At 44.8% G+C, this 12,697-nt stretch overlaps 1 protein-coding gene across 1 annotated transcript in view; it reads right to left on the bottom strand.

The window, feature by feature from the left end:
* LOC115150820 (carboxypeptidase A6) overlaps positions 1 to 3,112 on the bottom strand; it is a 38,611-nt gene extending 35,499 nt beyond the window's left edge. Inside the window, exon 1 of the mRNA XM_029694533.1 lies at positions 2,598 to 3,112. Coding sequence (XP_029550393.1) covers positions 2,598 to 2,713 — 116 coding nt within the window. The 5' untranslated portion in view covers positions 2,714 to 3,112. The remainder of the gene's footprint in view (positions 1 to 2,597) is intronic.
* Positions 3,113 to 12,697: the final 9,585 nt, after the last annotated feature.

The following is a 12,697-nucleotide window of genomic DNA, read 5'->3' as shown; positions in this document are numbered from 1 at the left end:
CTCTGACGACTGCTGACTGGCAGGGCTGGGGACACGCACCTTGGGCTTGGTGCGGGGCGCAGGGACGGGCCGGACAGGACTGTGGACACGCACCTTGGGCTTGGTGCGGGGAGCAGGGACGGGCCAGACAGGACTGTGAACACGCACTGGTGAACTGAAGCGTGGAGCCGGTTTTGCCACTCGTCCTGGCTGGATGCCCTTCCTAGCACGGCATGTGCTGGGCATGTCCACCGGACGCACCTGGCTGTGCGGGCGCACTGGCGACACAGCGCGCAACTCCGCATACCAAGGCTCCTCCAGATCATCCCTCTGCAGGTCCTCAATCAACTGCCTCATCATCTGTATCACCTCCTCTGCCGTCATCCCCCACGAGAGCAGTGGTCTGGGCTCCTCCTCTGCCCTTCCGGACCACCCCATTAGCCCCCCCCCAAAATTTTCTTGGGGGTGTCTTCCGGGCTTCCTCGACCGATGCCAGCGACCCCGTCTGCTGGCCGGCGTCTCCTCCATTGACCGGACCTCCCTCTTCCGCTGCTTGGTCCCTTGGTGGTGGGTAATTCTGTAACGGCTGTCGTCTGAAGAAGTGGACCAAGGTGCAGCGGAGTTAGTGTTCATTATTAGAATTTAATGTAAACAACGTGAACACTATACAAAACAAGAAAATGAGCAAACCGACAGCAAACAGTCCTGTCTGGAACAAAACACTGACAGAAACAATTACCCACAAACCCAAAGGAAAAACATGCTCCTTATGTGTGACTCCCAATCAGCAGCAACGAGCTTCAGCTGTGCCTGATTGGGAGCCACACACACGGCCCAAAACAAAGAAATACAAAAACATAGAAAAAGGAACATAGAACGCCCACCCAATGTAACACCCTGGCCTAACCAAAATAAAGAACAAAAACCCCTCTCTCTGGCCAGGGCGTTACACCGCCCCATAGCAAAATGTGTAGAATTGCAGGGAATTAGCTTTAAAACCGCGCAATTGGCCACGCTCACCACTCACCCCCCCATGCTAACTTTACCACCTCTGCTGAAAAAAATCCTAGGGGAAACACTGGTATTAGACCATACTCAACCAACAGGAGACATGATAATTACCGAAAGTAAACTCATGTAATCACAAAGATTTAACAACAATAGTGACCATTTAGTCCTTAAGACTGAAGGCTCATTGTGCAATCCTTCAATGGATTAAAACGAAGTGGGACAACACCCACTATCATACTGTATAAGGAATTCCCAACAGAACGGCACAGAGTTCCCTACAGTGTCAGCGTCGGGAGTCTTGTTTCCTTGCCCTGGGTTTCCTACCTTGATAAAGTGGGATCGTCTGTGCTGAGCAGCTAGGTTTGGGTGGGTTACAGGGGCTTTTGGAACAAGTCCAGAGTGCAGGGGAAAGAGGGGGGTGGGGCTATGGAAGGACAGATGGGATCCTGCTGTGCCTCCCAAAACTACCCCAAAGCTCCCTGAAATTATGCCTAGAGGAGAGCAATTACTTGCTCAGGAATACCCTCCAAAATTGCCCAAAGTGTACTCTGAACTATCCCTCAGTTCCCCAATGTGCTTCAGGCGCCCAAAATGTTCCCACTGTGCCCCCACGGTGTGCTCCCACGGTGTGCCCCCACGGTGTGCCCCCACGGTGTGCCCCCACGGTGTGCCCCCATGCACCTTGACAGAACTCTGGGAATTCCAGATCTTCAACACAGGCAGGTTCTTTGCTGAGGTTCTCTGTCCCAAAAGAGAGTGTCTCCTAATGTTCCAGTTCCCCCGGATCTGTCTGGTATCAACTGCAGTTGCTGCATCTCTAACTAGCCAGCACTTATCATAAGAGCTGCTGGGCCAAAACGTGACAACTATAGGCTTATCTTACATCCATCAGAACATTTTGGTGTCCCATATGTCTCGAATATAAAAAGTAGAAAACACGTGCCTCCAGCAGGGATTATTTACTATCCATATGAGAGAAAAACGTGTAGTCACACATACAAAGTTGCTTTGAAAAATCCATCTCTTTTCAACAGGAGATGACAGGAAGTAAACCCCATGCTGGATCTGCAGATAGAATTACTTTCAGTAGACCAACTTAAATCGGCAAAGTAGAAACAATAACAAAGCGTACTCCGCGCCTCTGTTTCGGTAAAAAGCTGAGGGATAGCGCTAGAAAAATGTAGGCCTAACCACTCTCAAATTCGTAGGAGCTATGGATGCAGACTACCATCCATGATATCACATGTATTGTTTTCACTATGTTTTTAGAGGTTGTTGACATTGACTTTGTTTTGTTTACCAACATTGGAGTAAAACAAGCTTATATTTTGAGTTCTGATGGGAAACGACAGTTTAACTAAACTCATGACTCATTTATAGCCTGTTCTAATCTTCCAGAATCAATGGGTAGGCTATAGTTCATGAATGTATGAATGCAAAACTGGATGTAGCAACTGCCACTTTAAAATACAGATCATTCCTTTTATGTTTTACCCTTCTTTTTTTACCACATAGGTGTTCAACTCCAAGTCTTCAACATGAATGAGAGCTCAGGAATCAACTTACTGTTCCAGTCACAAAGCGCAGAAATGAATGAGAATCCTTACCCTGCATAGCGGTTGTTGTAGAGGTACGCACCGACGGGACATAGCACGTTACTGAGGATAATCACACAGCCCAGTAAAACCAAGACTTGAACTGCGCATCTAAAGTTCACTGCCATCCCGAGCAAATATTAATAATGACAGAGGATAGCCCCACTTTTCGCCCTCCAATATGATTTCTCTGCAAGCTGTAGATCAACTTCGTATAAGAATAGAAACGGGGATAAAAATGAGGACGGGGCCTCGTCAACAGGTTTGATTATGAAGTCTCATGGGTCGTTGGTGCGTTCAGCGCGTTGTCCGGGCTGCGGAGATGCGAAAGTCGGTCAACTGGCACCTGGAGTCATTTAGCCACCTCTGTGAAGCCCTGGTGTGAATTGTAGGATATCCCGTTCTTTTTAAAATGTGCAGGATCTGTCACGTGACCCGGTGTGTGTCAAGGAGGTCGGTAAATGGATCCCTATCCCGTTTGGATACGAATAGTGCTATGCTGTATCCTTGGGACGTCTATACATGGAACCCTCCCTAACCTTAACCTTAACACCTAGCTTAACCCTAACCTTAACCCTTACTACATAACCCTAACATTAACCGTTACCTTAACCGGATAAAAAATGTATGAAATGTATGCATTCACTACTGTAAGTCGCTCTGGATAAGAGCGTCTGCTAAATGACTAAAATGTAAATGTAAAATGTTAAATGTCAACTTCAATGGGGTAGGAACTTCCCGATGATTCCAAATAGCAGAGACGATGCCCGTGTTACCGAAGCGAGGTATTTAAATCGAAGGCATCGTTTAGTTACACTGTGAACAGGACCATATGCCTCTTGCAAAATAGGCTTTGCCTGACGACTCACCCTGAATTTAATTCCCGGTGCTCTATCGGAGAAGAAACGTCAGTTTGGCAAGAGCAGTGTGGATGGGTAGACAGGCTATAATAGCCTGCCTGACATAGAATTAACTCTAACAAAAAAATAACTATTGGGGTCTTTAAAACCATTTTGGAGAACAGATATTATTCCATTTATTTAAAAAAAAGTATTAAATAACCTGGTATGATGGTGCATTAATCAGTTATAGCCATTATTTTTTGCATTTATGCTCAAAGTCGACCTTTAAAATAACTTTCCACTGTTTCCAGATGTCTATGAAATAGGATCTATAATTATGGTGCCTTCAGAAAGTATTCATGCCCCTTGACTTATTCCACATTATGTTGTGTTATAGACTGAACTCAAAATGGATTCAATATTTTTTCTCTTACCTATCTACACACAATACCCCATAATGAAGTGAAAACTGGTGCTTCTACAAGGTATTGACTCAGAGGTGGGAATACTTATGTAAATTAGATATTTCTGTATTTCATTTTCAATTCACTTGTTCAAATTTAAAATGTCATTATGGGGTATTGTGTGTAGATGGGCGAGAATTTGTATTTATTTAATCAGGTTGCAACACAACAAAATGTGGAATAAATAAAGGGGTGTGAATACTTTCTGAAGGCACTGTAGTTGCAACATAAGTGAAATAGTTTCCTTCCAAAAAATGTTAATCAAGTATGTTAAAAAGCAGCTTTTCTGTGTTGGAATGGTGTGGGCGTATACCGGTCATAAAACATATTAATGCAATGACATCATCCTCTATGAGGAAATAGCAAGCATTTTTTAAATGGTCTGTTTGAGATAGAAGCTTGAGGTGGTTATGCATTGGCCACAAATAAGAGTATAGGATAAGTCATCAACATTATTTGGGTATCAGTTAACAGAAAATGAACTTTTAAACGTGAGATGTTTCCAGGGCAGTTACTTTAAAACAGAAAATGTTTCTCTCTGCTTCATGGCAAAATGTGTAAAATTGCAGGAAATTAGCTTTAAAACGGCAACATTTTATCTCAGACTCATGACAAAATATATAGAATAGCATTATAAACCGCACATTTTTCTCTCTGCACCATGGCAAAATGTGTTGAAATGCAGGAAGTTTGTTTATTCCTAAAACAAATATTTCTACTTATCCTTTCACTTATACTGTGTTTTCAAAATACCCCTCCATATACCCCTCAAAATAAACCTCAACAGAGGGTTAATAAGTAATGTCAAACTGTGTAGAATTGCAAGAAATGTGTTTCAAATATATATATACTGTATACAGTACAGGTCAAAAGCTTGGACATCAAGGGTTTTTCTTTATTTTTACTATTTTCTACATTGTAGAATAATAGTTATGACATCAACACTATGAAATAACACATATGGAATCATGTAGTAACCAAAAAAGTGTTCAACAAATCAAAATATATTTTAGATTCTTCAAAATAGCCACCCTTTGCCTTGACGACAGCTTTGCACAGTCTTGGCATTCTCTCAACCAGCTTCACCTGGAATGCTTTTCCAACATTCTTGAAGGAGATCCCACATATTCTGAGCACTTGTTGGCTGCTTTTCCTTCACTCTGCAGTCCAAGTCATCCTAAACCATCTCAGTTGGGTTGAGGTCGGGTGATTGTGGAGGCCAGGTCATCTGATGCAGCGCTCCATCACTATCCTTCTTTGTCAAATAGCCCTTACACAGCCTGGAGGTGTGTTGGGTCATTGTCCTGTTGAAAAACAAACGATAGTCCCACTAAGCACAAACCAAATGGGATGGCGTATCACTGCAGAATGTTGTGGTAGCCATGCTGGTTAAGTGTGCCTTGAATTTTAAATAAATCACTGACAGTGTCACCAGCAAAGCACCCCCACACCATTACACCTCCTCCTCCATGCTTCACGGTGGGAACCACACATGTGGAGATCATCCGTTCGCCTACTTTGCATCTAACAAAGACACGTCGGTTGGAACTAAAATCTCAAATTTGGACTCATCAGTCCAAAAGACAGATTTTCACCAGTCTAATGTCCATTGCTCGTGTTTCTTGGCCCAAGCAAGTCTCTTCTTCTTATTGGTGTCCTTTAGTGGTGGTTTCTTTGCAGCAATTCAACCATGAAGGCCTGATTCACGCATTCTCCTCTGAACAGGTGATGTTGAGATGTGTCTGTTACTTGAACTCTGTGAATCATTTATTTGGGCTGCAATCTGAGGTGCACTTAACTCTAACAAACTTATCCTTTGCAGCAGAGGGAACTCTGGGTCTTCCTTTCCTGTGGCGGTCCTCATGAGAGCCAGTTTCATCTTAGCGCTTGATGGTTTTTGTGACTGCAAGTTCTTGAAATGTTCCAGATTGACTGACTTTCATGTCTTAAAGTAATGATGGACTATTGTTTCTCTTTGCTTATTTGAGCTGTTCTTGCCATAATATGGACTTGGTCTTTTACCAAATAGGGCTATCTTCTGTATACCACCCCTACCTTGTCACAACACAAGTGATTGGCTCAAACGCATTAAGAAGGAAAGAAATTCCACATATTAACTTTTATCAAGGCACACCTATTTATTGAAATGCATTCCAGGTGACTACCTCATGAATATGGTTGAGAGAATGCCAAGAGTGTGCAAAGCTGTCATCAAGGCAAACGGTGGCTACTTTGAAGAAACTGAAATATAAAATATATTTTGATTTGTTTAACACTTTTTTGGTTACTACATGATTCCATATGTGCTATTTCATAAGTTTGATGTATTCACTATTATTCTACAATGTAGAAAATGTAAAAATAAAGAAAAACCCTTGAATGAGTAGGTGTGACCAAACTTTTGACTGGTACTGTATATATATCACGGGGAGGACCCCGCATCTACTGTTCTTCCCCCTCCCAATATTGACACCCTAATTTCACACTTAGAATGTTTATCCATACAGTAGCCTATTTTCTTTAATATAAGTTGTTTAGCAGTTTTAGTATGCAACTATTTTGACAGCATAGCCTTACGCATATTTATAAAGCACAGCTAAAGTGATAATCTTCATATGTCCTTTCTGTCGGCATACTCTGTAAAACACTTTTTTTAATTAAAAAATGAATCCACTCAGTGTTTGCTGAGCTCCTGCACACTGAAATATTTACATTTTTTAACCTTTATTTAACTAGCAAGTCAGTTAAGAACAAATTCTTATTTACAATGACAGCCTACCCCAGCCAAACCCTAACAACGCTGGGCCAATTGTGCGCCGCCCTATAGGACTCCCAATCACAGCCAGTTGTGATACAGCCTGGAATGGAGCCAGGGTCTGTGGTGACGCCTCTAGCACTGAGATGCAGTGCCTTAGACCGCTACGCCACTTAGGAGCCCTAATTAAGACTGTTAAGTCTATATATTAATATACCCTAATTTAGACTGTAAATCATAGACCCTACAAGGGTATTCAAATACTATTTGAGAAGGTTTCCTACACAAATTTCCTAGGTGGCAAAGGACGGGCTGGATAATGTCATTTATCAGCTTAGTAACAAACACCGACCTTACAACGCATGCGACCAGAAACTGTTCAAACTGTTCACACCCCTCTTGTTGCCAGAGAGAAAAAAGTGCAGCTTTAAAGCTCATTTTCTGCAGTTGTACACATTATAGAACATGTCTCAATGGAAACACAGATCTGTGGGGTTTCATTCCTTGACTGGAATAATGTAATTGTCCCCAGCCCTGAGTTCAATAGAGGTTTGTGCCATTTAATCAGTCCATCAGTCAGTCAATGTGTGCCCCAGACTATGGGGGAATGAGTGAAGCCAGACCCTGTGTTAGAACTGGGACGAGAACAGAATATCTCCCCAAATGCTCAGATAGAGCTAGAAATACTAGATTGTTGTGAAATAACTTACAGTGAAAGTATTCTGACCACTTGACTTTTTCCACATTTTGTTATGTTACAGCCTTGTTCTAATATTGATTAAATTGTTTTTTTGCTCATCACACTATACACAATACCCCATAACGACAAAACGAAAACATATTTATTTATTTTCGAACATTTTACAAAATACTTTACGAATGCATTGTAGCTACCCAGCTAGCCATTGTCACGTCCTGACCATAGAAAGCTTTTATTTTCTATGGTAGAGTAGGTCAGGGCGTGACAGGGGGTTTTGTCTAGTTTATTTATGTCTATGTTGGTTCTAGTTTCTTTTTTCTATGTTGGGGTTTTGTCTAGTTTCTGTATTTCTATGTGGGGTTCTAGTTTCTGTATTCCTATATTGATGTTTTTGGGATGATCTCCAATTAGAGGCAGCTGGTCATCGTTGTCTCTAATTGGGGATCATATTTAAGTTGTTATTTTCCCCACTAGGTTTTGTGGGAGATTGTTTTGAGTTAGTGTATGTTGCACCTCTTTGTCACGGTTTGTTGTTTTGTTTATTAGTTTATTTGTATGTCTTGCATAGTTTCACAGTTTTAATAAAATGTGGAACGATACACACGCTGCGCCTTGGTCTCCTTCATCGTACGACAAATGTGAAAGAATCTCCCACCACCAAAGGACCAAGCAGCGTGGTCAGGACCAATGGACATGGGAGGACATACTGGACGGAAAGGGATCCTGGACGTGGGAGGAGATCCAGGCCGGATGGGATTGCCTCCCATGGGAACAGGTGGAAGCAGCGAGAGAGGAACAGCGACGAGACCGGGAGTCACGGCAACAACGGAAGCCCGAGAGGCAGCCCCCCCCAAAAAAATTGGGGGGGCACACGGGGAGATTGGCAGAGTCAGGGCTCAGACCTGAGCCAACTCCCCGTGCTTATCGTAGGGAGCATGTTACCAGTCGGGCACCGTGTTATGCGGTGATGCGCACTGTATCTCCAGTGTGCATTCACAGCCCGGTGCGCTCGTTGCCAGCACCCCTCATTTGCCGGGCTAGAATGAGCATTCAGCCAGGAAGGGTGGTGCCAGCTCAGCGCTCCTGGTCTCCAGTACGCCTCCTCGGTCCAGGATATCCTGCGCCGGCTCCGCGCACTGTGTCGCCTATGCGCATTCACAGCCCAGTGCGTCCTGTGCCAGCGCCCCGCATTTGCCGAGCAAAAGTAAGCATCCAGCCAGGACGGGTTGTGCCAGTTCTACGCTCGAGACCTCCAGTGCGCCTCCACGGCCCAGTGTATCCTGTACCTGCCCCACGCACCCGGCCTCCAGTGAGTCTATCCAGCCTGGTACGCCCTGTGCCTGCTCCTCGCACTTGCCCTGAGGTGTGTGTCACTAGTCTGGCGCCACCTGTGCCAGCCCCCGCATCAGGCCTCTAGTGCGCCTGCCCAGTCTGGTGTGTCCTGTTCCTGCTCTCTGCACTCGCCCTGAGGTGCGTGTTACCAGTCTGGCGCCACCTGTGCCAGCCCCACGCATCAGGCCTCCAGTGCACCTTCCCAGTCCAGAGCTTCCGGCGACAGTTCCCAGTCCAGAGCTTCGCGCAACGTTTTACAGTCCAGAGCTTCCGGCGACGTTTTACAGTCCGGAGCCTCCCGAGACGGCCCGCGGTCCGGTGACACGAAAGCAGAGAGATCAGCTGGAGGAGCGGGGGCAACGCCCCGAACCGGAGCCGCCTCCTATGCTGGCGAATAAGCAGGATGTGAGGGTTTTTCGTCCCGCACCAGAACCGCCTCCGATGCAGGAGGATCCGTGGGATGTGAAGGTTCTTCGTCCTGCACCAGAGCCACCACAGACATTAGACACCCACCCTAACCCTCCCTGTTTTTTGTGGGGGGGGGGGGGGGGGGGGGTACTGTAACATCCTGACCATAGAAAGCTTTTATTTTCTATGGTAGAGTAGGTCAGGACGTGACAGGGGGTTTTGTCTAGTTTATTTATGTCTATGTCTATGTTGGTTCTAGTTTCTTTTTTCTATGTTGGGAGTTTTGTCTAGTTTCTGTATTTCTTTGTGGGGTTCTAGTTTCTGTATTTCTATGTTGTTTTTTTGGGATGATCTCCAATTAGAGGCAGCTGGTCATCGTTGTCTCTAATTGGGGATTATATTTAAGTTGTTGTTTTTCCCACTAGGTCTTGTGGGAGATTGTTTTGAGTTAGTGTATGTTCCACCTCTTTGTCACGGTTTGTTGTTTTGTTTATTAGTTTATTTGTATGTCTTGCATAGTTTCACAGTTTTAATAAAATGTGGAAAGATACACATGCTGCGCCTTGGTCTCCTTCATCATACGACAAGCGTGACACCCATCAAATCTTCAGACCCATTGAAGGTGATACAGTTCTGTCTGGCCTGATGATTGGGTCATCCATCCCAGCCCACTGCTACTGCGTTGGCATGTTTCCACCAGGAATCCCTGTGTAGGCTTTAGGTGGCTCTCCCAGTTATTCCAGGCATCGCGTGCCTTCGTTTGATCCTATACTTATCATCCAGCACTGTGATTAAACGTCTAAATCAACCGCCTGGCTTTTCCCTTTGTGATTGCATGGCAGCAGCACATTTTTCACATGCTTCCCTCCTATGTCAACACTGCTCCACCTGTTTTACACCTGATTACTGTACAACACTTTATTCCCCCCAAACAGACACAGACAGGAATGCTCTGGTTCCTGCCCAGACAGTGAGCTGAAGGAGAGAAGCTTTGTACATGTAATAGAAAACGGTATGGGTTCTCTACATTGGTAGAAGGCATCTTTCTACTATCTTAATAATGATAATTATCGTGGCAAAAGTTGGTGTCTATATATTCATTTTAGTGTAAAGAAACTTCTCCTGTAGAGAACTTCTTTGTATGCACCATTTACAATTGGATACAACTGAAATATATCTACAGAAAAAGTGATTCCACAAGACACAGTTTGGGGATGATGTCCCTGCTATCGACAAGTATTCAGGGCCCCAAACTGGAACCAATTACCATGGGATCAAATGGTGTGCTTGCTGTGAAATGTAATGGTTTTTCAATCAATCATTCTGTGAGTACCACTGCTCACCGAGTTGACTGCAAATCATACCTCCAAAAAATAACGGGGTCAGAATCTGATAGTCGAGTGTGAACATCCATTATCTCTCAGGTGCTGGATAATGAAGTACTATTAGAATGACTGACAGCTATGCTCACTGTAAAATAAAACAGATTTTTAGGGGGCGTGAATGAGTGTGTGTGCTGGGCGTCCTTCCTCCTGAAGATATAATGTGATCATGGAATCATAATTGGAACTCAGCCTGTCTTGACACCGATGTGTAGCATGCTCTGCATTTGGTCTGCTTTGGCACATTCCACCGGCCTATTTGAACAAAATCTGTCTGCCACATTCAAAGAGAAAAGCACGTTCGTGAGAAATAGAGCAGTAATTTTTTATGGTCAATGCAGAGGGCCGTTGACATACCCCATAGCCAGTTTACAAAATAACATAAAACCCCAACGGAAGTGTTTTTGAGTACCTTGACAGCCACACATACAGTAGCATATTCATAAGACTCCTGCTTTGCGTATTAGTGTGTATATATCATGTTCTGTGTTTGTGGGAGGACACAAATATGTTGCATATATGAAGACTGTGTTGCTTGCTTGGCGGACTGGCAGTAATACTGAGCCATGACTTGTTGGTCGGTCAAAGACTCTGAGATGTAGAGGGAGGCCACTGCTACCTCTCTGGGAGTCGCTGTGGTTTCCATGTTGTTTTTGAAGCACAGGAACGCAGTGCTCCGGTGTACCGTTGAGCTCTTCCTGTGGTTTGTGGGATATGTGGAGGACCCACTCACTCTGGCTCTCACAGAGCCAGGGTCTGTACAACCTGGTACGGATAAAATGGCACTGCTGGCACTGGGGGCCAGTGAATTAGAGTGTTTTCTCTCTCAGGCGGACAGTGTGTTGTGAGTGGAAACGAGGGTGTGAATGAGTTCTTTAATATGTCTCTGTTGGCCTGGGGCTGTGGGCATGCGCTGTAGGGAGCATCTGGTCAGACTGACTCTGCTATGCTCTGTAGGGAGCATCTGGTCAGACTGACTCTGCTATGCTCTGTAGGGAGCCTCTGGTCAGACTGACTCTGCTATGCTCTGTAGGGAGCATCTGGTCAGATTGACTCTGCTATGCTCTGTAGGGAGCATCTGGTCAGACTGACTCTGCTATGCTCTGTAGGGAGCATCTGGTCAGACTGACTCTGCTATGCTCTGTAGGGAGCATCTGGTCAGATTGACTCTGCTATGCTCTGTAGGGAGCATCTGGTCAGACTGACTCTGCTATGCTCTGTAGGGAGCATCTGGTCAGATTGACTCTGCTATGCTCTGTAGGGGGCCTCTGGTCAGATTGACTCTGCTATGCTCTGTAGGGAGCATCTGGTCAGACTGACTCTGCTATGCTCTGTAGGGAGCATCTGGTCAGACTGACTCTGCTATGCTCTGTAGGGAGCATCTGGTCAGATTGACTCTGCTATGCTCTGGGGTTGACTGCAGTTCTTTATGTCCAACCCCCCTGTTTCTCTGCTGGGTCAGAGATTAAGTCTGAGCCGGACTGTGAGTACACATCTACAACCTTTGACCTTTTGGGGGGAGGGTGTGAGTGAGTGAGTCAGTGAGTGAGTGAGTGAGTGAGTGAGTGAGTGAGTGAGTGAGTGAGTGAGTGAGTGAGTGAGTGAGTGAGTGAGTGAGTGAGTGTGTGTGTAGGGATTGAGTGAGAGAGTGAGTGATTGTGTGAAACATCAGTCACGGTCATTGTTGAAGGAGGAAGGGTAAAAGCAATTCATCCCTAAATGTGATGAAATTCAGCCATGTCGTTACTCGGGGTTTCATAGGGATTGACAGGACTTGCTTTAGTTGCGCTAGCTAGGGGCCTGAATTCTGAAGCCCTTTTGGGGTCCTGAAATATTCTCTCAACATTAGGGACATCAGAGTTGATTGGAAACACACTAGACTAGATCCAGAGATTGACTCAGTGGTTAGAGAAGTTGTTTCACCCTGATCCTGGATATAGAGATGTAGAGGGTACATAACACAACAGCTTGGGGGAAGGAGAGAGAGAGGGGTGTTTGACAGGAAAAGAAGTGTTAGAATAAAGACTTCTGCCTTCCATCTCCACACACAATGAAGCTCTCTGTTAATAGGAACCAGTGTGTCTGTCACTGGTATTAAAAATATGAAAGGGCAGCATAAAAGACCGAAGAGCGTTTTTTTTAAAGTGTCAGATGAACTCAAAAGGACTCAACACTTTATAGTTGCCCTTCATGGCTGTTACCCACAGTCACTTATTGTATGGGATTTTG

Source organism: Salmo trutta, chromosome 2, assembly GCF_901001165.1.
Source record: "Salmo trutta chromosome 2, fSalTru1.1, whole genome shotgun sequence".
Lineage (NCBI taxonomy): Eukaryota > Metazoa > Chordata > Actinopteri > Salmoniformes > Salmonidae > Salmo > Salmo trutta.
This window is presented reverse-complemented; position numbering and strand designations above follow the sequence as displayed.